Genomic DNA, 26,334 nt, shown 5'->3' with positions numbered 1-26,334 from the left:
GTGACGTGTGGATCGGGGTTCCAAAATGCAATCATATCACAGCGAAAATCTGTAGCCAGAGATGGAAGAGAATCACCCCACTCACTGTTTTTTTCTGGTTCAAGGAAAGTCAATGAACTAAGTAGACCAGACCAAGCTGCTATTGCATTGGTGTCTATGGGAGACCCAACCCGTTAAGTAGACTGGAACTAACCATTATTATCAATGGTAAACGGCCTAGTGAGGGATCTTAATTTATCCACCATCTTTGGTGTAGCCAAAGTTTATTGCTCAGCTCAGTCGCGACACAAACTTTGTAGGTTCGGGGCGGCAGCGTAGCCTAGTGGTTAGAGCGTTGGACTAGTAACCAGAAGGTTGCGAGTTCAAACCCCTGAGCTGACAAGGTACAAATCTGTCGTTCTGCCCCTGAACAGGCAGTTAACCCACTGTTCCCAGGCTGTCATTGAAAATAAGAATGTGTTCTTAACTGATTTGCCTGGTTAAATAAAGGTAAAAACATTATTTAAAAAAAAAAGGTGTTTCTGATTAATAAACAATGCTATGCTGGTGGGTTTTACCATTCAAATAAAAGCCATGCTGGTGGGTTTTACCATTCAAATAAAAGCCATGCTGGTGGGTTTTACCATTCAAATAAAAGCCATGCTGGTGGGTTTTACCATTCAAATAAAAGCCATGCTGGTGGGTTTTACCATTCAAATAAAAGCCAGCCCTGAAACGTCATTTCATAGGAAAAGACACGTCATTGACGTCACACGTCATTGATGTGCGGAAGCCCAAATATATCATACTTGTAGTAAAATGATGACTTATTGACTTACATAGTTGTGCAACATTATGGGTAAGCTCTAAGCATTGTCTTTCAGATAGAAGAAGTGTATTTCTACTGGTGTGGGCATTTAGGCAGATAAGTAGCTGGTACAGCCACAAAGTCATAAAATCTGATTCTAAACCAAACCTAACCCCAACTACACTGCTAACCCTAAGGCCTAAACCTAACCTTCAATTAAGACCTTCACTTAAGAACAGGGAACTTGTTTTTGGTCGCAGGTTCAGGAGGAATGGCTGAAGCATTGCAACATTTACCTGGAGCTAAGTCTGCAAATAGCACTGTTGGATGATTTTGAAGTCCTAGTCAATCGATCAATAGTATAATAATACTCTTAGCAAACATGTTTATCTTTAATTTACAATCTGTAGAAACTATGAGAACAGAAGGTTCATAACTTTTGTGAAACAGCACAGTTGAAAAAGATATGGCAAATAGAAATCAAAACTGGATGGTGTTCAGAGATAGATGTGAGGGGTTGAGGGTAGCTGAAGGATGGGACTGGATGGTGTTCAGAGATAGATATGAGGGGTTGAGGGTAGCTGAAGGATGGGACTGGATGGTGTTCAGAGATAGATGTGAGAGGTTGAGGGTAGCTGAAGGATGGGACTAAACAATTTAAGGATAACCAATGTAAAATATACTGTGTCCATAAAATGTATATAGTATGTATAAGCTGGAAGAAGAAGCCTAAATGTCGTTGTACATTAGTTTACTCCAAATAGGGGAGGGGTGGTAGAGTTAAAGTTAAGGGAAAATAATAACAGGGGGAAAATGTGTGTGTGTGTGTGTGTGTGTGTATATATAAAAACTAAATATGAAATGATGCAGACAATTACATTGATGGAAGTCACCGCTTATCTACAATATTAAAGCTGATCCATACACATAGATTTTTACAATAGCCAATTTTGACTTTGCAGCTGGCCAATCTTGCGGAAATCGCTCAGTTGTGCCTCTACGACAAGACTCATCCCAAAAAACTCAAACCTGCTCAAGAGGCATTGAAGAAGACAACAATTACTATTACCAATAAAACAACTTCTATTGGAAAATAAATCAATGTTAGAGTTTACAGAGCTGGCCGAAAATGGATATTGCGGCTTGTTCTAACCCATTGCTTTCTCCTACAGGTAATAATATGATTAGACTATATCTTTACTTACAAAAAAATAGAGGCTGTCAGATTTACGATCATTCCAATTAATGTAATGATACCCCTTGATCTTCAAGAATAGGACTTGGATAGTACCACATTGTTTTACTTGAGCAAACCCCAAAACTAAAGACTAATTAGCCTAATCTGTTTTTGATTTTGTTATCATGGAGGATTGTTTGGGCTCATTGCTTTCAGTTGTAAAATAAATGCTGCTCTCAGAATGGCATGCTTTGAGCACTACCGAAACCTGTGGAGCACAATACCATGGGGGAGTTTAGAAGGGAGGAACTTGTATTCTATAGGCTGGGATCCGCACAATGCAGCTGTTGCAAGATCACTTTTCACTGGCTGTCCACTGGTTCTGGTGCAAAATGTTCCTTAAACGGCAGCAAACAGGGTGGGTCCTACCTGAATTTGTCCAATAGAAACGCTCTTTTTGCTCTGTTTGCTTCTGTTTGGTTCTTAAACGGTAAACAGCTTCCGTAATGAATACACCACTGCTCGCAAAAATAATGATTGATAGGCAGCTTAAACGTCTTCAGATCAACCATAATTGGGTTAAAATACACGTACATTTGTGAACAGCCATCCACAACAACCACAATCTGTAAGGCTCAAATAAATGAGAGAGCAGCAGTGTGATTCACATTAATGTGCTATGTAGCCTAGATATCAATAATAAAGTGATATCAGTATTGCCTGTAGACTACACCACTGATGTCATCCTTAGCCAAGTGTTTATTCAAGTTGGATAATCTTTGGATGCCGACAGCAGTCACACCATTGGAAGACATAGCTTGGACTGTAGCCTACAAAAGCCTATTCCTGCATTTGGTGTGTCATGATAGTGGTCTCTGATTTGTGGTTAGATGGGAGGGTATGCGGACACGCCTCGTGCCCAAAATGTACGACGTTGTCGCGCAGCAAGAGATGAGTGTATACGAACAGATTGGGTTCAATCAGTTATCTCAATGAGCCTTCCCCAGCTAGCTAGTTTGTTTGTCGCTAAAAACTTCAGTAAGACTTAAAAAAAAACATTTTTTACCTTTATTTAACTAGGCAAGTCAGTTAAAGAACAAATTCTTATTTACAATGACGGCCTAGGAACAGTGGATTAACTGCCTTGTTCAGGGGCAGAACGATAGAGTTTTACCTTGTCAGCTCAGGGATTCAATCTATCAACCTTTCGGTTACTGGACCAACACTGTAATCACTAGGGTTCCTGTTCCTAGGCTGTCATTGAATTTGTTCTTAACTTACTTGCCTATTTAAATAAATGTAAAATAAATTAAAATATTTGTTGTATTGGTCACAATCTGGATGTCACCATGACATGCCAATAAATTAATGTAATGTCAAGCCGGTGTGAATGACCAGTGCAACGGTGTTGTATCAAGGTGCTTCCAGTTCCAACTGTTGCTTCCCAATGGGAAGCAGTTGCTTCACTGGGCAGCTGTATCCACAGGATGTTGGTGGCATCTTAATTGGAGAGTATGGACTTGTGGTAATGGCTGGAGCGGAATCAGTGGGATGTTATGAAATACATCAAACACATGGTTTCCAGGTATTATATGCTATTCCATTTGCTCTGTTCTGGCCATTTTTTTTATTTTTATTTGACCTTTATTTAACCAGGTGGGCTAGTTGAGAACAAGTTCTCATTTTCAACTGCGACCTGGCCAATATAAAGTAAAGCAGTTCGACACATACAATGACACAGAGTTACACATGGCATAAACAAACATACAGTCAATAATACAGTAGAAAAAGTATATATACAGTGTGTGCAAATGAGGTAGGATAAGGGAGGTAAGGCAATAAATAGGCCATGATGGCGAAGTAATTGCAATATAGCAATTAAACACTGGAATGGTAGATGTGCAAAAGATGAATGTGCAAGTAGAGATACTGGGGTGCAAAGGAGCAAGATGAATAATTAAATACAGTATGGGGATGAGGTAGTTGGATGGGCTATTTACAGATGGGCTATGTACAGGTGCAGTGATCTGTGAGCTGCTCTGACAGCTGGTGCTTAAAGCTAGTAAGGGAGATATGAGTCTCCAGCTTCAGTGATTTTTTTGCAGTTCGTTACAGTCACTGGCAGCAGAGAACTGGAAGGAAAGGCGGCCAAAGTAAGAATTGGCTTTGGGGGTGACCAGTGAGATATACCTGCTGGAGTGTGTGCTATTGGTGTGTGCTGTTATGGTGACCAGTGAGCTGAGATAAGGTGGTGCTTTACCTAGCAGAGACTTGTAAATGACCTGGAGCCAGTGGGTTTGGTGGCGAGTATGATGCGAGGGCCAGCCAACGAGAGTGTACAGGTCGCAGTGGTGGGTAGTATATTGGGCTTTGGTGACAAAATGGATGGCACTGTGATAGACTGCATCCAATATGTTGAGTAGAGTGTTGGAGGCTATTTTGCAAATTACATCTCCAAAGTCAAGGATTGGTAGGATGGTCAGTTTACAAGGGTATGTTTGGCATCATGAGTGAAGGATTCTTTGTTGCGAAATAGGAAGCCGATTCTAGATTTCATTGTGGATTGGAGATGCTTCATGTGAGTCTAGAAGGACTCAGAACTGTCCAGGGTAGTGATGTGGGCAGGTGCGGGCAGCGATCGTTTGAAGAGCATGCATTTATTTTTACTTGCATTGCCTCCAAGAGCAGTTGGAGGCAATGGAAGGAGAGTTGTATAGCATTGAAGCTCTAGAGGTTAGTTAACACAGTGTGCAAAGAAGGGCCAGATGTATACAGAATGGTGTAGTCTGCTTAGAGGTGGATCAGAGAATCATCAGCAGCAAGAGCGACATCATTGATGAATACAGAGAAGAGAGTCGGCCCAAGAATTGAACCCTGTGGCACCCCCATAGAGACTGCCAGAGGTCCGGACAACAGGCCAGAGGTTAGTTAACACAGTGTGCAAAGAAGGGCCAGATGTATACAGAATGGTGTAGTCTGCTTAGAGGTGGATCAGAGAATCATCAGCAGCAAGAGCGACATCATTGATGAATACAGAGAAGAGAGTCGGCCCAAGAATTGAACCCTGTGGCACCCCCATAGAGACTGCCAGAGGTCCGGACAACAGGCCCTCCGATTTGACCCACTGAACTCTATCAGAGAAGTAGTTGGTGAATCAGGCGAGGCAATAATTTGAGAAACCAAGGCTGTGGCCTCCCGGGTGGCGCAGTGGTCACAGTGCCATCCATTCTGTGCCACCAGAGACTCTGGTTTCGCGCCCAGGCTCTGTCGTAGCCGGCCGTGACCGGGAGGTCCGTGGGGCGACGCACAATTGGCATATCGTCGTCCGGGTTAGGCAGGGATTGGCCTGTAGTGATATCCTTGTCTCATCGCGCACCAGTGACTCTTGTGGCGGGCGCAGTGCATGCTAACCAAGGTTGCCAGGTGAACGGTGTTTCCTCTGACACATTGGTGCGGCTGGCTTCTGGGTTGGATGCGCGCTGTGTTAAGAAGCAGTGCGGCTTGGTTGGGTTGTCTATCGGAGGACGCATGACTTTCAACCTTCGTCTCTCCCGAGCCCGTACGGGAGTTGTAGCGATGAGACAAGATAGTAGCTACTAACAATTGGATGGCATGAAATTGGGGAGAAAAAAAGGGGTACATTTTATTTTTAAAAATTATATATATATATATATATATATATATATTAAAAAAAAGAGAAACCAAGGCTGTTGAATCTGCCGATAAGAATGTGGTGATTGACAAATTCGAAAGCCTTGGCCAGGTCGATGAATACGGTTGCACAGTAATGTCTCTTATCGATGGCGGTTATGATGTCATTTAGGACCTAGAGCGTGGCTGAGGTGCACCCATGACCAGCTCTGAAACCAGATTGCATAGTGGAGAAGGTACGGTGGGCTTCGAAATGGCCCGTAATCTGTTTGTTAACTTGGCTTCAAGGAGCTTACAAAGGCAGGGTAGGATAGATTTTGGTAGCAGTTTGGGTCTTGAGTGTCTCCCCTTTGAAGAGGGGGATGACCGCGGCAGCGTTCCAATCTTTGGGAATCTCAGACGATACGAAAGAGAGGTTGAACAGGCTAGTAATAGGGGTTGCAACATTTTCAGCAGATCATTTTAGAAAGAGAGGTTCCAGATTGTCTAGCTCGGCTGATTTGTAGGTGTCCAGATTTTGCAGCTCTTTCAGAACATCAGCTATCTGGATTTGGGTGAAGGAGAAATGGGGAGGCTTGGGCGAGTTGCTGTGGGGGTTGCAGGGCTGTTGATAGGGGTAGCCATGTGGAAAGCATGGCCAGCCATAGAAAAATGCTTATGAAATTCTCAATTATTTCTCCCTTAGTCAAAAATCCTATTTGATTTTGGTACATATCCTATAGGATCTTATCTTTTTTTAAATTTATTTTAACTAGGCAAGTCAGTTAAGAACAAATTCTTATTTTCAATGACGGCCTAGGAACAGTGGATTTACTGCCTGTTCAGGGGCAGAATGACAGATTTGTACCTTGTCAGCTTGGGGATTTGAACTTGCAACCTTCCAGTCACTAGTCCAACACTCTAACCACTAGGCTACCCTGCCGCCCCAGGGGGTATATGAGGGGGCATATGTGGTCCGCAATCAGGTTGGATTCTAATTGGATCCTTGTATTGGAATACTATAGCATCCTATAAGATATTTATGTATTTTCCCATACAGTATTTCTATTCATTTTGTTGATGGGAATTGTATAGATGTTTACATTACATTGTAAAGGATACAGCTTCAAAACTTAGTTATACACTATAGTTACCTTGGCTGCTTAACATATGGAGCACCCACCTTCCAAACCTCTAAGACAAATACCTATGAAAGTGGACAGTGAATACATGTGAAATATAATAAAATCATAAGCAACCAATATTGAACTGCCACCCTTGCCACTTAATATGGTGAGCTCCATCCCATGAAGGTCCAAGGGACACAACGTGAGTAAACATTTTAATCTGGTGCATCTGCGTCACACTTTAAAGTTATTTTGCCAACTGCAACAAAAATAGCTGTGAAACCTACTGAGACTGTCCACCAGGTTGTTTGCATTTGTGTCAAAAACGGAGAACACATTGGTTGGGGACTGTACGTACATACCCCAACCAGAAGCCATGGATTACAGGCAACATCCGCACCTAGCTAAAGGTTAGAGCTGCCGCTTTCAAGGAGCAGGACTCTAACCCCGAAGCTTATAAGAAATCCCGCTATGCCCTTCGACGAACCATCAAACAGGCAAAGTGTCAATACAGGACTAAGATCAAATCGTACTACACCGGCTCCAATGCTTGTTGGATGTGGTAGGGGTTGCAAACTATTACAGACTACAAAGGGATGCACAGCCAAGAGTGACACGAGCCTACCAGAGAAGCTAAATTACTCCTATTCTCGCTTCGAGACAAGTAACACTGAAACATCGGTGTTCCGGACGACTGTGTGAAAACGCTTTCCGCAGCCGATGTGAGTATAACCTTTATAGAGGTCAACATTCACAAGGCCGCAGGGCCAGATGGATTACCAGGACATGTACTCCGAGCATGCACTGACCAACTGGCATGTTTCGTCACTGACAGTTTCTACCTGTCCCTGTCTGAGTCTGTAATACCAACATGTTTCAAGCAGACCACATAGTCCCTGTGCCCAAGAGCACTAAGGTAACCTGTCTAAATGACTACCAACCCTTGGCACTCACGTCTGTAGCCATGAAGGAGAACCAGGCACGGCCCCATTCTCATCGACAGGGCTGCAGTGGAACAGATTGAGAGCTTCAAGTTCCTTGGCGCCCACATCCCCAACAAACTAACATGGTCCAAGCACACCAAGACAGCTGTGAAGAGGTCACGACAAAACCTATTCCCCCTCAGGAGACTGAAAAGATTTGGCATGTGTCCTCAGATCCTCAAAAGGTTCTACAACTGCACTGTCGAGAGCATCTTGACGGGTTGCATCACTACCTGGTATGGCACTGCTCGGCCTCTGATCGCAAGGCACTACAGAGGGTAGTGTGTACGACCCAGTACATCCCTGGGGCAAAGATTCCTGCCATCCAGGACCTCTATACCAGGCGGTGTCAGAGGAAGGCCCTAAAAATTGTCAAAGGTTCCAGCCACCATAGTCATAGACAGTTCTCTCTTCTAACACACGGCAAGCGGTACCGGAGCGCCAAGTTTAGGTCCAAGAAGCTTCTAAACAGCTTCTACCCCCAAGCCATAAGATTTCTGAACATCTAATCAAATGGCTACCCAGACTATTTGCATTGCCCCCTTGCCCCTCTTTTACGCTACTGCAACTCTCTGTTGTCTATGCTTTAAAAACTCTACCTACATGTACATATTACCTCGATTACCTCTACTAACCGGGGCCTCCGCACATTGACTTTGAATCCGTATCCCCTGTATATAGCCTCGCTATTGTTATTTTACTGATGCTCTTTAATTATTTGTTACTTTTATTTCTTTTTTTTTGTATTTCTCTTGACTTCATTTTTGGTCAAGGGCTTGTAAGTAAGCATTTCACTGTAAGGTGAAATGTGACAAATACAATTTGATTTGTTTGTGAGAATCTCATCTTTCCATAGCGAGGTCATAATAAATTGTAGGCCACACTGTTCCAGCACTACAGACGTTTTCGTGAGAAGACCGAATTTCGGGATGTTTCATGGTCAGAAAAACACTGTTGTATATCAGCACATTCAACTGCAGATGTGGAAGGCCAACATAGGCAGATGCAGTGGATATATTCTATCTCTAGTTTAAACTGACAGACTTTGATGGGGATTTTTTATTATGATACTTAGATTGGCGCACGGGTGTTGACGCAAGACTCTTAAGGATTTTTAATGACACAGGTCATTATATATATATATATATATATATATATATTACATACAGTACCAGTCAAAAGTTTGGACACACCTACTTATTCAAGGGATGTACAAAAATTGTGAAAAACTAGGAAGTAACACATATGGAATCATGGAGTATCCAAAAAATTGGAAAAGATAAAAGCAGCCAACAAGTACTCAGCATATGTGGGAACTCCTTCAAGACTGGAAAAGCATTCCAGTTGAAGCTGGTTGAGAGGATGCCAAGAGTGTGAAAAGCTGTCATCAAGGTAAAGGGTGGCTACTTATAAGAATCTCAGATATAAAATATATTGGTTACCACATGATGGTTACTGATGGTTACTTTTTGGTTACTACATGATTCCATGTGTTCTTTCATAGTTTTGATGTCTTCACTACTATTCTACAATGTAGAAAATAGTAAAAATAAAGAAAAACCCTTGAATGAGTAGGTGTGTCCACATTTTTGGACTGCTACTGTATATAAACTCACAAAAAAGAACGTCCCTTTTTCAGGACCCTGTCTTTAAAAGATAATTCGTTAAGATCCAAATAACTTCACAGATCTTCATTGTAAAGGGTTTAAACACTGTTTCCCATGCTTGTTCAATGAACCATAAAGAAATAATGAACATACACCTGTGAAACGGTCGTTAAGACACTAACAGCTTACAGACGGTAAGCAATTAAGGTGACAGTTATAAAAACTTAGGACACTAAAGAGGCCTTTCTACTGACTCTGAAAAACACCAAAAGAAAGATGCCCAGGGTGCCTGCTCATCTGCGTGAACGTGCCTTAGGCATGCAGCAAGGAGGCATGAGGACTGCAGATGTGGCCAGGGCAAAAAATTTCAATGTACATACTGTGAGACGCCAAAGACAGTGCTGCAGGGAGACAGGACGGACAGCTGATCGTACTCGCAGTGGCAGACCACGTGTAACAACACCTGCACAGGATCGGTACATCTGAACATCACACCTGCGGGACAGGTACAGGATGGTTCCGAGTTACACCAGGAACGCACAATCCCTCCATCAGTGCTCAGACTGTCCACAATAGGCTGAGAGAGGCTGGTCTGAGGGCTGTTGTAACGCAGGACCAGCAACAACGTTGCCTATGGGCACAACCCCACCGTTGCTGGACCAGACAGGACTGGCAAATGTGCTCTTCACTGACGAGTCGCGGTTGTCTCACCAGGGGTGTTGGTCAGATTTGCGTTTATCGTCGAAGGAATGAGGACCGAGGCCTGTCCTCTGGAGCGGTATCAATTTGGAGGTGGAGGGTCCGTCATGGTCTGGGGAAGTGTATCACAGCCTCATCGGACTAAGCTTGTTGTCATTGCAGGCAATCTCAACGCTGTGCGTTACAGGGAAGACATCCTCCTCCATTATGTGGTACCCTTCCTGCAGGCTCATCCTGACATTACCCTCCAGCATGGCAATGCCACCATCCATACTGCTTGTTCTGTGTGTGATTTCCTGCAAGACAGGAATGTCAGTGTTCTGCCCCGACCAGCAAAGAGCCCAGCTGCATTGACTTACTTTTGACCACCCCCCTTTGTTCAGGGACACATTATTCCATTTCTGTTAGTCACATGTCTGTGGAACTTGGTCAGTTTGTCTCAGTTGTTGAATCTTATTGTGTTCATACAAATATTTACACATGTTAAGTTTGCTGAAAATAAATGCAGTTGAATGTGAGAGGACATTTCCTTTTTTGCTGAGTTTATATATGTGTGTGTTTATTATTTATATATATACAGTTGAAGTCGTATGTTTACATACACATTAGCCAAATACATTAAAACTCAGTTTTTCACAATTCCTGACATTTAATCCAAGTAAAAAATTCCCTGCCTTAGGTCAGTTAGGATCACCAATTTATTTTAAGAATGTGAAATGTTAGAATAATAGGAGAGTGTGATTTATTTCAGCTTTTATTTCTTTCATCACATTCCCAGTGGGTCAGAAGTTTACATACACTCAATTAGTATTTGGTAGCTTGCCTTTAAATTGTTTAACTTGGGTAAAACGTTTCAGGTAGCATTCCACAAGCTTCCCACAATAAGTTGGGTGAATTTTGGCCCATTCCTCCTGACACAGCTGGTACAACCGAGTCAGGTTTGTAGGCATCCTTGCTCGCACACGCTTTTTTCAGTTCTGCCCACAAATTGTCTTAAGGATTGATGTCAGGGCTTTGTGATGGCCACTCCAATACCTTGACTTCGTTGTCCTTAAGCCATTTTGCCACAACTGTGGAAGTATGCTTGGGGTCATTGTCCATTTGGAAGACCCATTTGCGACCAAGCTTTAACTTCTTGACTGATGTCTTGAGATGTTGCTCCAATATATATACATATAGTTTTTCCTCCTCATGATGCCATCTATTTTGTGAAGTGCACCAGTCCCTCCTGCAGCAAAGCACCCCCACAACATGATGCTGCCACCCCCGTGCTTCATGGTTGGGATGGTGTTCTTCTGCTTGCAAGCATCCTCCTTTTTCCTCCAAACATAATGATGGTCAGTATGGCCAAACAGTTCTATTTTTGTTTCATCAGACCAGAGGACTGATAGTCTGGCTTTTTTATGGCGGTTTTGGAGCAGTGGCTTCTTCCTTGCTGAGTGTCCTTTCCAGGTTATGTCGATATAGGACTCGTTTTACTGTGGATATAGATACTTTTGTAACTGTTTCCTCCAGCATCTTCACAAGGTCCTTTGCTGCTGTTCTGGGATTGATTTTCACTTTTCGCAACAAAGTACATTCATCTGTGGAGGTCTACAATTTTTTTTCTGAGGTCTTGGCTGATTTCTTTGGATTTTCCCATGATGTCAAGCAAAGAGGCACTGAGTTTGAAGGTAGGCCTTGAAATACATCCACAGGTACACCTCCAATTGACTTAAATGGTGTCAATTAGCCTTTCACAATCTTCTATAGCCATGACATCAATTTCTGGATTTTCTTCAAGCTTTTTAAAGTCACAGTCAACTTCTGACCCACTGGAATTGTGATACAGTGAAATAATCTGTCTGTAAACAATTATTGGAAAAATTACTTGTCATGCACAAGAAATGTGTGGAGTGGTTGAAAAACGAGTTGTAATGACTCCAACCTAAGTGTATGTAAACCTCCGACTTCAACTGTAATAATGTTTTAAAAAAATGTTTATAACACCTGGTTCAGGTTTGCCAAGAAGTCACTAGATGGGCAATAGTAGTTGTAGTAGTTACTTCCAGGAGGGAGATAGGGAAGGTGCACCTTCTTGGGATGGAGGGAGAGTGAGGGGGACAGCTCTGGGGTGAGGTTGGTGGTACAACCCTGGTAAGGAGAAAGGGAGGGAGGGATGGGGTGGTACAACCCTTGGATGGAAGCAGTTGGGGGAGGTCTCATTATCTTTAAGATGTTTCTTTTTCTTTCCCTATCCCAGCATAGAGAGGGTTAAGGGAACATTCTCTTTTTTGTATGCATAGCTGAATACTATACATACTTTTCTATTTACAGTGTATGTGGACACCCCTTCAAATGAGTGGATTCGGCTATTTCAGCCATACCCATTCCTGACAGGTGTATAAAATCGAGCACACAGCCATGAAATATCCATAGACAAACATTGACAGTAGAATGGCCTTACTGAAGAGCTCAGTGACTTTCCTACAAGTCACTTTGTCAAATTGCTGCCCTGCTAGAGTTGCCCTGGTCAACTGTAAGTGCCGTTATTGTGAAGTGAAAACGTCTAGGAGCAGGCCACAAGCTTAGAGAACGGGACCCCAGAGTGCTGAAGGGCGTAAAAATAGTCTGTCCTCGGTTACAAAATTCACCTACAAGTTCCAAACTGCCTCTGGACGCTACATCAGCACAATAACTGTTCGTCGGGAGCTTCATGAAATGGGTTTCCATGGCCGAGCAGTCGCACACAAGTCTAAGATCACTATGCGCAATGCCAAGCGTCGGCTGGAGGGGTGTAAAGCTCACCACCATTAGACTCTGGAGCAGCGGAAACAAGTTATCTGGAGTGATGAATCAAGCTTCACCATCTCGCAGCATTTGCTTAGGTACTAATTTGGTGAAAGACACAGGCCTTTAAAAGGAAAGAATTCAACAACCATGTCTCTGACATTAGAAAATACAGTCATGGGTGGTAACTACAAAGAAAAGTCAGCATGGGAAATATGCCAAAATGTAACATTATAACCAGAGTACTTTTTACACTCTGTAGAGTGGAACCATATGTTATCTGAGGTATTGTTAAAATGAACTCTGTGTTGGTTTAACACTGCAAAATGTACCATGTGTACTAGTGGTCATACTGCAAATTAACTTGCAGCCTTGAAACAATTCCTTATTGTGGTGGTGGATAAAACCAAAATGAATATAGAACTGTTGTTTCCGATCAAAGAAAATGTTGTTGTATTGTAGTGGAAGTAATGACAACGAACCCTATTTCACGGGTTCAATTAATAAAAAAGGTTCCAATAGCATTCTGACTGGGGTGACAAATCCTTCAACAATGACCAAAAACCTATATTCACATCTGTACAAGAGGAACCTCTATGTGAGAACTCTGTTCAGGATTGGCATCAACACCTCCTCCACACTCTCTTAACACTGGTGCCCCCCAGGGGTGTGTCCTCAGTCCTAGGGTCCCAGATCTGAAACCGGTTACTGAGATTTACTGGTATTTACCCCCCAAAACCACTCCCTTTTCCAGGGATAAATAACTGAAAAACCAGTAAATTATAATAAATGATGTATATGAAGGATACGGCGTGAAATGGAACTGTTAAATTATATGTGATGTCTAAATCTGGCTTCTCTACAGCCTCTGCATGATGAATCATCAGGCTCAGGGTGGGGACAGACAGCCCATCTCAGTATGGAGCACAGTTCACAATGGATATACAGTAGACCTATCATCTCATCATGGTAACCTTTTTTTCTTGTGACAGGTAGGGCTTCTTTTGCTGCAGCATACTCTGTGATACAGTAATATAAAGCCCGAATGGATGTCTAATTTACCCATCTCCATCTGGCTTTCAGGGGTCACCTTATTTTTTAATTGTAAAGATTTTTGTAAAAAATTATTATAACTTCAGAGTTTTAAAACAGCCTATCACTCGAATAGCGTTGCTTTAAAAACAGTGCACGCACGAGCACTCTCTCGCAGTCTTTTTCTCTCCATCAACTCCATTCAAATTGCATCCAAAATAAATAATCCTGTTCTAGGTTAATATATAGTCCTATATATAAATGTCCTAGCCGACCTCTTTCAGGTAATACATTCAATGCAGTTTTAGCCGTATATTTTGATAGTTAATGATGAGTTATGCATAATAAGCTTCTAACCTATAGCCTCTGTCTCTTATAGCCTCAAGCACGTGTGCTCCGTTGGTGTCTCTCCTTTAAAAAAATGCTACTTAGCTCTTGGAGTCACATGCAGGAAAAGCTAGACTAGAGTAGCTAGCTGGACATTTTTTTGTTGCCTTTCTTATACCAATAGACTATTCGACGAGAGATTGAATCTCTTTTTTGCTGAATGTTAAATACAGTAGCCAATAGAACACAGGTATTTTGAAAAAAGTGAAAGCCATCTGCATCTAATTCTAAATTATTCAAGGATGTCATTAGAAAGATGAAGATGAGGACAACGAAACATATTTAATTAAACCATTGAAAGAGAGGAAGGAATTAAGCAACAATGCGTTATCCTACTAAGTACACGAATAGGCACTATTATATTTCACAATTAAAATCTAATTCGCTAGCCTATACTTGCAACTTTGTAGGCTGCATGTGTTGAAGAAATGTCGGCAGCATCGAGACAAATAAACTGCTCGGAGTAACCCTAGATTGTAAACTGTCATGGTCAAAACATATTGATGCAGTAGTAGCTAAGATGCGGAGAAGTCTGTCTATAATAAAGCGATGCTCTGCCTTAACAACATTAACAACACTACCAACAAGGCAGGTCCTACGGGCCTAGTTTTGTCACACCTTGACTACTGTTCAGTCGTGTGGTCAGGTGCCACAAAAAAGGATTCAGTAAAATTCAAATTGTCTCAGAACAGGGCAGGACAGCTGGCCCTTGGATGTACACAGAGAGCTAATATTAATAATGTGCATGTCAATCTCTCCTGGCTCAAAGTGGAGGAGAGATTGATAGCATCACTGCTTTTCTTTATGAGAGGTATTGGCGTGTTGAATGCACCAAGCTGTCTAAACTACTGGCACACAGTTCGGACACCCATGCATATGCCACGAGGTCTCTTCACAGTCCCCAAGTCCAGAACAGACTATGGGAGGCACACAGTATTACATAGAGCCATGACTACATGGAACTGTATTCCACATCAAGTGACTGACACAAGCAGTACAATTTGATTTTAAAAAACAGATAAAAAACACCTTATGGAACAGCGGGGACTGTGATGCAACACAAAGATTGGCACAGACACATGCATACACACACACACACACGATAACATGCACACTATACATACACATGGATTTAGTACTGTAGATATGTGGTAGTGGTGGAGTAGGGGCCTGAGGGACAGTGTGTTGTAGATATGTGGTAGTGGTGGAGTAGGGGCCTGAGGGCACACAGTGTGTTGTAGATATGTGGTAGTGGTGGAGGAGGGGCCTGAGGGCACACAGTGTGTTGTAGATATGTGGTAGTGGTGGAGTAGGGGCCTGAGGGCACACAGTGTGTTGTAGATATGTGGTAGTGGTGGAGGAGGGGCCTGAGGGCACACAGTGTGTTGTAGATATGTGGTAGTGGTGGAGTAGGGGCCTGAGGGCACACAGTGTGTTGTAGATATGTGGTAGTGGTGGAGTTGTGGCCTGAGGGACAGTGTGTTGTGAAATCTGTGAATGTATTGTAATGTTTTTTAAATTGTATAAACTGCCTTAATTTTGCTTGACCCTAGGAAGAGTAGTTGCTGCTTTGGTGGCAGCTAATAGGGATCCATAATAAATACAAATACAAACGTCCTGACCAGTTGCATCACGGCCTGGTACGGGAATTGCTCCGTCCACGATCGCAAGGCCCTCCAGTGGTTGGTGAAGATGACCGTGCTACCACCCATCCAGGACATCTACTCGAAACGGTGCCTGAGGAAGCCAAGTAGCATCCTCTCCAAATACTACCGCTGCACCATCGAGAGCGTCCTGGCCAGTTGCATCACGGCCTGGTACTGGAATTTCTCCATCCCACGACCGCAAGTCCCACCATCAAGGACCCCACACACACCAGCCACAAGCTGTACTCTCTCTTACCATCGGGCAGACGGTATTGCAGCGTGAGGTCTGATACTAACAGGCTCAGAGACAGTTTCTAGCTACAAGCCACTACCGCTGCACCATCGAGAGCGTCCTGGCCAGTTGCATCACGGCCTGGGACTGGAATTTCTCCATCCCACGACCGCAAGTCCCACCATCAAGGACCCCACACACACCAGCCACAAGCTGTACTCTCTCTTACCATCGGGCAGACGGTATCACGGTATTCACGACTGCTGAATACAGTACTTGAACTGGACTGACAACCTGCTCTCACCTTAGCACGCATGCACTCACTCATGCACACACCCCCACACACATATGCACAGATATAGATTCATGCTACACACACATCACAACTGTTCCTACCAGATTCTTATTATACTTCAAGTTATACACTTTCCCCCATCCCCAAAACACGTGTAAATATTGGACTATAAATTGTGTCTTCCTGTATTATAATAAATGTTAACATGTTTATTCTATTCTACTGTCATTTACTTTATGTTCGTATTCTCATCTTTTATTGTTTCTTATTGTTGTTGCATTTTTGAGAAGGAACCTGCAAGTCAGCATTTCATTAGACGATGTATAACATTTGTATCTCGTACATATGACTAATGAAAAGTTTAACTTGATTTTGTGACTATGGTCCCTCGTCCATCGAAATAAATAACTTTCATTTACAAATGTTAACTAGCGCCATGCTGCTGTTTTGTTGCCAGCTAGTCAGCATAATCTAGCTATCTGGGAAGGGTTCATCAGGATGACTGACTGAATCTAATCCATTTGTCTCTACTCAGCTCTCAGCTGCGTGACATACGTCATCAATTTGGGCACCAGGCGTGTCCGCTATAGCCTTTCCCAGGTCAGACTTGCTCAGGCGGAACAATTGTTAAATACATACTTTTTTTCGCTGCTGATTTGAATGTCATTGAGAAAACATAAAGTTGTCCATTTTATTTCTCGCAAACATCCTTTCTTAATTTAAAAGTAATCCTAGAAGGAATCATCTAGTTTTTCAAAAGTATATGTAATCTGATTACAATGTTTTTGCTGGGAACATAACAGATTACAGTTAGTCTTTTCATTACATGTAATCCTTTACTCCTCAACCCTGTGGACTTGTGTAATAATGAGACTATATAACATGAGACCCTGCCTAACTATAGTTAGTATCATTCTTATTATAGTAAACACTGCAGAGTTACAAGCACTGATGGGCCACAAGAAGAGCAGTACTACTCTGTTGAATGCTGCTGTGTTGTACTGTAAGTAGACGGTAAACCATCTGCTGATGAAGGGAGAACCTGAGAACGTCCTTACATTCACTCAGCATGCTTCAATAGTTCACTTCTAGAACACATAATTAATCATCTCTGTACTGTATGCTCTCTGTTAGCCCACACAGGCTTTCAAAACAAACAGGGTGCGTGTCCCAAATGACACCCTATTCCCTATATAGGGCACTACTTTTGATCAGAGCCATATGGTCCTTGGTCAATAGTAGTGCATTATATAGGGAATGGGATGCTATTTGGGACATAACCAGCAAAACAACCTTCTTCATTAGTTATTGTTGCTGCTAGTGCTGCGGGTGTTGTCTCTCCCTGCTACCTACCTAAGCCAGCTTCTTTGTCGAGTTATAAATAATTCAGTGTTTTAATTCCAAAGACACTCGCATATATTCTCAAGAGGAGCCACCCACCTACTAGTATAGGTTCTATAGCTTGTTATTACAGGTGTAGGATCTTAATTTTAGCCAGTTTTATACAGCAGGAAAGTAATCCTGCAACAACAGGAAATGTGAATTATTATGTGGGTTATAATTAATGGACATTTTTGTCGGAGTTTATCATTTTTTGACATTTCCAAGTGGAAATAACAAACTTCAGAAGACTTTTAAAACCTGAAATACACGTTACAAGTTTTACATTTGCTGCGTTGCAGGAAAGTACACCTGCAACAGGGTGATCAAATTCAGATCCTACATCTGTCTTCCATACCAGGAGTCTTATCGGCCAAAGGCTCTGCAAACAGTAAATGTATGGACACTATAGAGCTTGGGACTATAAGGTTCTATCTACATTTTTGTAAAAATGTTTTTATTGTCATAGGCTTATTCTGTTCAATGTTCTCTACCTATATAGTACTCTAAATAACCAAATTCCTGTTGAGTTCAAAGGAATACAATAAAACATTGCTGACACTATTCAAACTAATGGGGGTTCTGAGCGTTAAAGACAATTATCTCAGAATCATCTTGTTGCAGATAGAACCTTATAGTCCCAAGCTCTTGACTAGACAAATTATGTACCATAGCAAGGGTTCAACACAACAATGGTGTTATTGTATGTTATGTTGTTATTTTAGGACGAATCTAGGCATATAGGCATAGTTTGTCAGACCGTCTGTCAAATGACCGTCTGTCAAATGCACCAGGGTGCTTTTATGCTACGGCTTGTCTTGAACACAAATGGATAGGATATAGCTAAAGAGCTTCAGAGAAGCACAAATTGTGTATTGAATTTTAACAGCACACCTTCAAAGAGTGAATTCTGGCAGAGGCCCGTGTCCTCCCAGACTGCCACAATTAGGACACTGGTAATTGCTTGCCATATTTAGAAAAATGATGTAAGAAATACAAATACCATATTATTAACTCATTTTCACCTCGCATGAGCACGATTCAGTGGTTTTGAGTTTGTGATGCTCACTCACTAAGCCTTAAGCGATCAGCCTGAGGCTGGTCTGTCTGTCCCCTAAATGGCCTACTCCGTGTGGAGTGTGAGTGCCAGGCAAAGTCACTCTCTTTGTCTTTGCAAAGTGTAATACATTTAAAGAAAAGAAAATCCTGCACACACTTTCATACACCTGCCTGCTCAGTCTAGAGCTGCAATCTACAGCTGGTGGCAAAGATTCCATCTGTACTTGAAGGTCTGGCATTTCCATATTTGTTACATATGGAGTTTAGAGTTTGACTTAAATAGATGCAGCAATCGCTCTAGCTAAACTATGCAACAACTTTCTCAGAAGGACATTTTGAGATATATTCCCTAGGAAACACAACTTGTAAATAAGATCAAAAGCAGCATCAGTCTCAGTCAAAACGTGAATGAACACATTCAGCAAAGAAAAACTCCTTTTTACTGTTTCAATAGCATTGTGTCTCTGATACCAAAAGAATATGCAGGCATTGTGCAGAGAATGTGTTTACTGAGTCATATAACCCAACTTGAAAGCATCTTATTAATATTTCCACTTCCCCTGAGGTATGGAAATATACTTTGTCCTTTGCAGAGTGACAAAGTGCTTCTGAGGACCTTGCTGCCCGAATGAGATCCCATCTCAATAACTTATTGTCAGAACTCCGTCAGGCAGAGAAGCAGGGAGAATAGGAGCACATCATAGGAATTCAAGGCAATCGTTTATTTTCCCACCTCATAAAGCCAGGCAATACAGTTCAAGATAAAGGTTAAAAAAAAAGTGTCTCTGCGGGGTAATGCCACCATTCAGACTGAAAACCCTGTGTTCATGTCACCCAGGAGACGAGGCAGTGTTAGTCAATGCATATCTAATCATAACCTGGCTGTGTCTGAAATCTGTCTTGCCTACTACTTACTAAAATTACATACGGTGTACTAATCATACTACGTACAATTTATTATGTACTGTTTAGTATAAATGCATGCAGTAAGCAGCAAATCAATTTACTAGGCTCACCCATATTGAGAACGCGTCATCTAATTGTGTTGTTTCTCACCATTGGTTCATTTTGCTCCAGCCCATCCTCTTATCTACTATAATTATTAGCTGATCAAACACAAAGTGGAAAGACGTTTCTCTTTCGCAATAGCGTGCAGCGAATTCTAGGAAATGAAAGGTTGAAATAAGTATGACATCCTGGCATTTAAAGCGTACCAGTGTCGTCTATGACAACCTCACAGATGTCTCAATTCACACAGGCTATTATCTTTATATTGACCATATTAATAAAATGACCTATATATTTCTATAATCACATTAACAATATAGAGAGAATTAACCAATCAACATGGAGATTGCATGATGATGCTGCTATTTTTATGATTTCAAAAGGTATAATGAAATATCTAGCAAACCTATAAACGTGTTGAATGACATATTGTCACCTTATCTTCTTTTGAGGTATGTAAATAATGTCAGTGTTAGCTCCTTTAAGCCTTGTTAATTAAGTAGAATAGAATTTAAATTCACTGTCAACACAAGCTGCTTAAAGAAAAAAGTCAAATTGCAGAGTAGTTTTTTACCCCCCTTAAAGCCGCCTAGAGTCGATGCCGTACCCCTGTGGAAATTTCATTAGCATAATAGAAAGTTCTTCCATGATGTAATGGTGGTCCGCAAATCAACGTTAAAGGTGCATGCCGCCACCTACTGTGCTGGAGTGTGTTGTCAATCACAGTTTACACATTTCTAAATCCTCCTCCCTGAAATAAAAAAGCGCCCTACTAACTTCTAATAGACCTTTCCCCACCTCCAAAATCCCTGACAAATCCCCCAATCCCATCCCAACCTCAATAACCCTACACTTCAATCTTACCCATTCTTCAACATAGTTACAACAATATAACAACACATGCTCCACCGTTTCATCGACCATGCACTCCAGACACAAACCATTCACATGCTTGCTAACCAGATGTAATGACGAGTCCAATGTACAATGTCCTAAGCACAATCACGCAAACACCTCCTCTTCCTTCCTAATCTGACCTTTGAATCTTGGTCCACCGACCTTTCTTTCTTTCTTTCAAATCAAATTTTATTTGTCACATTCACATGGTTAGCAGATGTTAATGCAAGTGTAGAGAAATGTGCTTCTAGTTCCGACAATGCAGTAATAACCAACGAGTAATCTAACCTAACAATTCCACAACTACTACCTTATACACACAAGTGTAAAGGGATAAAGAATATGTACATAAAGATATATGAATGAGTGATGGTACAGAACGGCATAGGCAAGATGCAGTAGAGTACAGTACATACATATCAGATGAGTAATGTAGGGTATCTAAACATAAAAGTGGCATAGTTTAAAGTGGCTAGTGATACATGTATTACATAAAGATGGCAAGATGCAGTAGATGATATAGAGTACAGTATATACATATATATATGAGATGAGTAATGTAGGGTATGTAAACATTATATTAAGTGGCATTGTTTAAAGTGGCTAGTGATACATTTTTTACATCAATTTCCATCCATTTCCATTATTAAAGTGAGATGGAGTTGAGTCAGTATGTTGGCAGCAGCCACTCAATGTTAGTGGTGGCTTGTTTAACAGTCTGATCGCCTTGTGATATAGAAGCCATTTTTTCAGTCTCTCGGTCTCTGCTTTGACGCACCTGTACTGACCTCGGATAATAGCGGGGTGAACAGGCAGTGGCTCGGTGGTTGTTGTCCATGATGATCTTTATGGCCTTCCTGTGACATCGGGGGGTGTAGGTGTCCTGGAGGGCAGGTAGTTTGCCCCCGGTGATGCATTGTGCAGACCTCACTACCCTCTAGAGAGCCTTACGGTTGTGGGCGGAGCAGTTGCCGTACCAGGCTGTGATACAGCCCGACAGGATGCTCTCGATTGTGCATCTGTAGAAGTTTGTAGTGCTTTTGGTGACAAGCCAAATTTCTTAAGCCTCCTGAGGCTGCTGTGGCTTCTTCACAACTCTATCTGTGTGGGTGGACCAATTCAGTTTGTCTGTGATGTGTACACAGAGGAATTTAAAACTTACTACCCTCTCCACTACTGTCCCGTCGATGTGGATAGGGGGGTGCTTCCTCTGCTGTTTCCTGAAGTCCACAATCATCTCCTTTGTTTTTGTTGACATTGAGTGTGAGGTTATTTTCCTGACACCACACTCCGAGGGCCCTCAACTCCTCCCTGTAGGCCGTCTTGTCGTTTTTGGTAATCAAGCCTACCACTGTAGTGTCGTCCGCAAACCTGATGATTGAGTTGGAGGTGTGCATGGCCATGCAGTCGTGGGTGAACAGGGAGTACAGGAGAGGGTTCAGAAGGCACCCTTGTGGGGCCCCAGTGTTGAGGATCAGCGGGGTGGAGATGTTGTTACCTACCCTCACCACCTGGGGGCAGCCCGTCAGGAAATCCAGTACCCAGTTGCACAGGGCGGGGTCGAGACTCAGGGTCTCGAGATTGATGACGAGTTTGGAGGGTACTATGGTGTTAAATGCTGAGCTGTTGTCGATGAACAGCATTCTCACATAGGTATTCCTCTTGTCCAGATGGGTTAGGGCAGTGTGTCAGGTAGGGTGGAGGTGATATGGTCCTTGACTAGTCTTGACTAGTCTCTCAAAGCACTTCATGATGATGGAAGTGAGTGCTACGGGGCGGTAGTCGTTTAGCTCAGTTACCTTAGCTTCCTTGGGAACAGGAACAATGGTGGCCCTCTTGAAGCACGTGGGAACAGCAGACTGGGATAAGGATTGATTGAATATGTCTGTAAACACACCAGCCAGCTGGTCTGCGCATGCTCTGAGGACGTGGCTGGGGATGCTGTCTGGGCCTGCAGCCTTGTGAGGGTTAACACATTTAAATGTTTTACTCAGGTCGGCTGCAGTGAAGGAGAGTCCGCAGGTTTCATCCTGGTCCGCAACGGGGCTGGTTTTCTTTTTGTAATCCGTGATTGACTGTAGACCCTGCCACATAGCTCTTGTGTCTGAGCCGTTGAATTGCAACTCTACTTTGTCTCTATACTGACGCTTAGATTGTTTGATTGCCTTGCGGAGGGAATAGCTACACTGTTTGTATTTGTTCATGTTTCCGGTCACCTTGCCCTGGTTAAAAGCAGTGGTTCGCGCTTTCAGTTTCGCGCGAATGCTGCCATCAATCCACGGTTTCTGGTTTGGGAATGTTTTAATCGTTGCTGTGGGTATGACATCGCCGATGCACTTTCGAATGAACTCGCTCACCGAATCAGCGTATTCGTCAATGTTATTGTTGGACGCAATGCGGAACATATCCCAATCTACATGATCGAAGCAGTCTTGAAGCGTGGAATCAGATTGGTCGGACCAGTGTTGAACAGACCTGAGCGCGGGAGCTTCTTGTTTTAGTTTCTGTCTGTAGGCTGGAAGCAACAAAATGGAGTCGTGGTCAGTTTTTCCGAAAGGAGGGCGGTTGAGGGCCTTATATGCATCGCGGAAGTTAGAATAACAATGATCCAGGGTTTTACCAGCCCCCCCCCCCCGGCTTGGACAGAGCTTAGACTCTTATGGGTTAAAAAAACATCTCTCTCTTTGTGTTGTTTTCCCCCTTTCCTCTTTGCAATCTTAGCATGTTTGGTGTTAATATCACCAGCTTAAAGTAACACTGCAACGTTCTTCCCAGTTCTCCCCAGTCAGAGTAAAGTGTTATTCAGTGTGACACTGCAAGGCTCTCCAAATCCCCAGAGAGTATGATATGCCCTCCTTAAGCCCTTCAACTGGATCTCAGGGCACGCTAAGTACAGAGCTTACGCTTTTGGCACAATTCAAATCAAAGTACGGAAGGGGTACTGTACCTACTCCTTGATTTGATTATAGGGATGCTGGGGTTTGGTCGTAATTCCTGGGCTTGATCAGAATGGACTGAGGAGGGACTCAGAAATCAGGACATTTATGGGGCAAATCACAACTCGGTGTAGCAGGAGTACTTCTGCAGCCATTTGGAGGACTTATAATTATAAGTCTATAAGGTGGAGGCATTTTACAAAAGGCTATTATATTTTACAATTTTGATTAAGTTTCTGATGGCTGAGGGATTTCTGCACTGTATTTTATGAACTCCACGCTAAGTAATCTTTAGTGTTCTTTGACATAATGAAATCATATTTCTTCGAGATTTATCGCATGGCTATCTGTTAGTGACTTAAAACTGTCAGTAGTGAAATGATCCTTAGCGACAGTTTTAATTATTAGAGATGACTCTTTGAGGTAGAGCCTGAGTGTCCGTATGTCTGGAGCGCTCTTAAATCTCAGAGTTTAATTGAAGGCCACAGAGAAAACGCATGTTATTTGCATGCAATGGCGCGCCCGGCCCCTGATGTATTTCCAATGCTCACTGAGAACTCCTACACTGGATAGAAAAACGGGACCTGCAAATTAAGAGACGAAACAAGACATTTTGGAGCAATAACACTCTTCGCATTCCTTTCAAATAATTTTTATGTGTAAAGGCTTTGAAGAAATAAGATCTGTGGAATTTAGATGGTGATGGGTTATCTGGATCTGTGGTTTAATGATGAAGCTCTCCCACCTTGGTATCTGTGAGGATAGCCTCTTCGCCTATTCTCTTGTCCTTCCTTACTCTCCTCTCCTCTCCTGCCCCTACCTCTCCAGGCTTTCACAGTTTGTTAGAGTCACTCGGTCTGCATTGCCCTACCTAATTCCCACCCAATTACTGTCTAAATGAACCACAGGGCCGCTTAACTTGGTTTGACTTCCCATTGTTTAATTAATAAATTAGGCACTCAAGGCTAAATTAATCACCACTTATTCATAAGCTTAATTGACAATATTCAATTCTGCATATTACCTAAACATTCTGTCTCTGTTCTTTCTACAAACTGACCTGCTTGTTGTGTGCTGCTAGCCGGAAAAATGTAATTTATTTATGACTTCTGTCTGAGCTGGCTCAAGACCGCCGTGCCATGTTTGCACCGCTGCAATTTTCACAGGTAACGTTGGCATCTCTCAAGAAAAACTAGGGCAATTTGATTAATGTCGTCGTCTCCAAGTGAGGATCACAGACACGACAATAAAAACAACGCAGAGAGAGTGAGAACGAGAAGAGGAGAGACTGAGGCAGCAGTTAGCCAAAGGGTAAGACAGACACAGACAGAGAGAGAGAGAGAGAGGATAAAGCCCTTGAATTGAATTGAATTGAGAGAGAGAGAGAGAGAGAGAGAGAGAGAGAGAGAGAGAGAGAGAGAGAGAGAGAGAGAGAGAGAGAGAGAGAGAGAGAGAGATCTGCAGTCATTCTCTTCCAAGGAGAATGAGGAATAAGGACAAGAAAGAGCACTTGCTTGTTTTTGGGGAGTTTAGCATACAAACAGACAGTGAATAATTAGTCCCAGGAGACGGATGGATCACCACACCATGTGAATAATTTCAACACATTCTAACACACTTGCTTTGTTCTTAAATGGCAAGGAAGAATGTTGTTACTCAGGATGTGTTGTCTCCTTACCTCCGGCCAATTGCCCTTTGCTCTAACACTCTAAGGTCAAGAACCCAGCCTGCATGCTCGAATGCACAAAAGAGGAGCTGTGAGGGCAACAACCAATAAATCAGCAATAAATACTGTACGAGAAAGCACAGTTTGAATATTACATTCCAATGCGCAGTGCGATTGGCTGCACTACATAAAGCAGTGTGGAATAGAGATCCTTAAATTGAAAATATTAAGAGCATGACATTACTGAGACCTGGCTCTGCAACTTCAGAGCCCAGTCAGTAATAGAACTTCCACAACATCACCGCAGACGCAGAGGCCTGTAGCACCGAACACGTCTCAGCACAGATGTGATTACAGTAGGGTACAGTAGTGCCTCGCCATCAATTGATGCAACACATTGAATCTCATAAGAATAGAATACCGGTACACATGCACGTGTGCATGCACACTCACAAACATACACACACACACATACCAAAAACAGGCAACGTCAATAATGATAGCTCACAAAACAGGAAGACATCATATTATTTTAAAATACCATCTTGAACACAGCAGAACATGAGGAAGTTACTACAGAGTGTACCAACAGTGTATAAGCAGGTTTGATACTGTGTGTAAAACCTTGAAAAGAGACAGGTTTTTCTGAGTACTTTCACCAAAGAGGGCTTCTATAGAATGTACTCTGAATGCTGTTCACATAACCCATGCCAACATGAAAGGTTTTTGTCATTGCATAACATACTGTATTTAAGTGATGCAGTTTGATTGATTACAGTAAGGCTACTTACATGGATCGGCCACCCCGTCAGCATGTCCACTCTTCTGCAAAGAGAGAACACAAAGTGTTACTATTAGTCTCAGACAACAGCTGTCTGTTCTTCTTATCACAATATTGTGCCACATGTAATGTGTGTTTTCCTCTTTGAGAAAAGACCAGTAGAAGTGAGAAAGGTTTCACACTGTTTCCAGAGTATATTCATTCCTCCTTTTCGGAAAATGTAATTTGTCAAGACT

At 42.4% G+C, this 26,334-nt stretch overlaps 1 protein-coding gene across 1 annotated transcript in view; it reads right to left on the bottom strand.

Annotated features, from left to right (window-relative positions):
- LOC109873382 (follistatin-related protein 4-like) overlaps positions 1–26,334 on the bottom strand; it is a 259,021-nt gene that overhangs the window by 198,960 nt on the left and 33,727 nt on the right. Inside the window, exon 3 of the mRNA XM_031808574.1 lies at positions 26,109–26,142. Within this exon, the coding sequence (XP_031664434.1) occupies positions 26,109–26,142 (34 nt within the window). The remainder of the gene's footprint in view (positions 1–26,108; positions 26,143–26,334) is intronic.

The sequence above is a fragment of the Oncorhynchus kisutch genome, linkage group LG28 (assembly GCF_002021735.2).
Source record: "Oncorhynchus kisutch isolate 150728-3 linkage group LG28, Okis_V2, whole genome shotgun sequence".
Taxonomy (NCBI): domain Eukaryota; kingdom Metazoa; phylum Chordata; class Actinopteri; order Salmoniformes; family Salmonidae; genus Oncorhynchus; species Oncorhynchus kisutch.
Note: the sequence above shows the minus strand (reverse complement) of the source record. Positions and strands in the feature narration are given on the sequence as shown.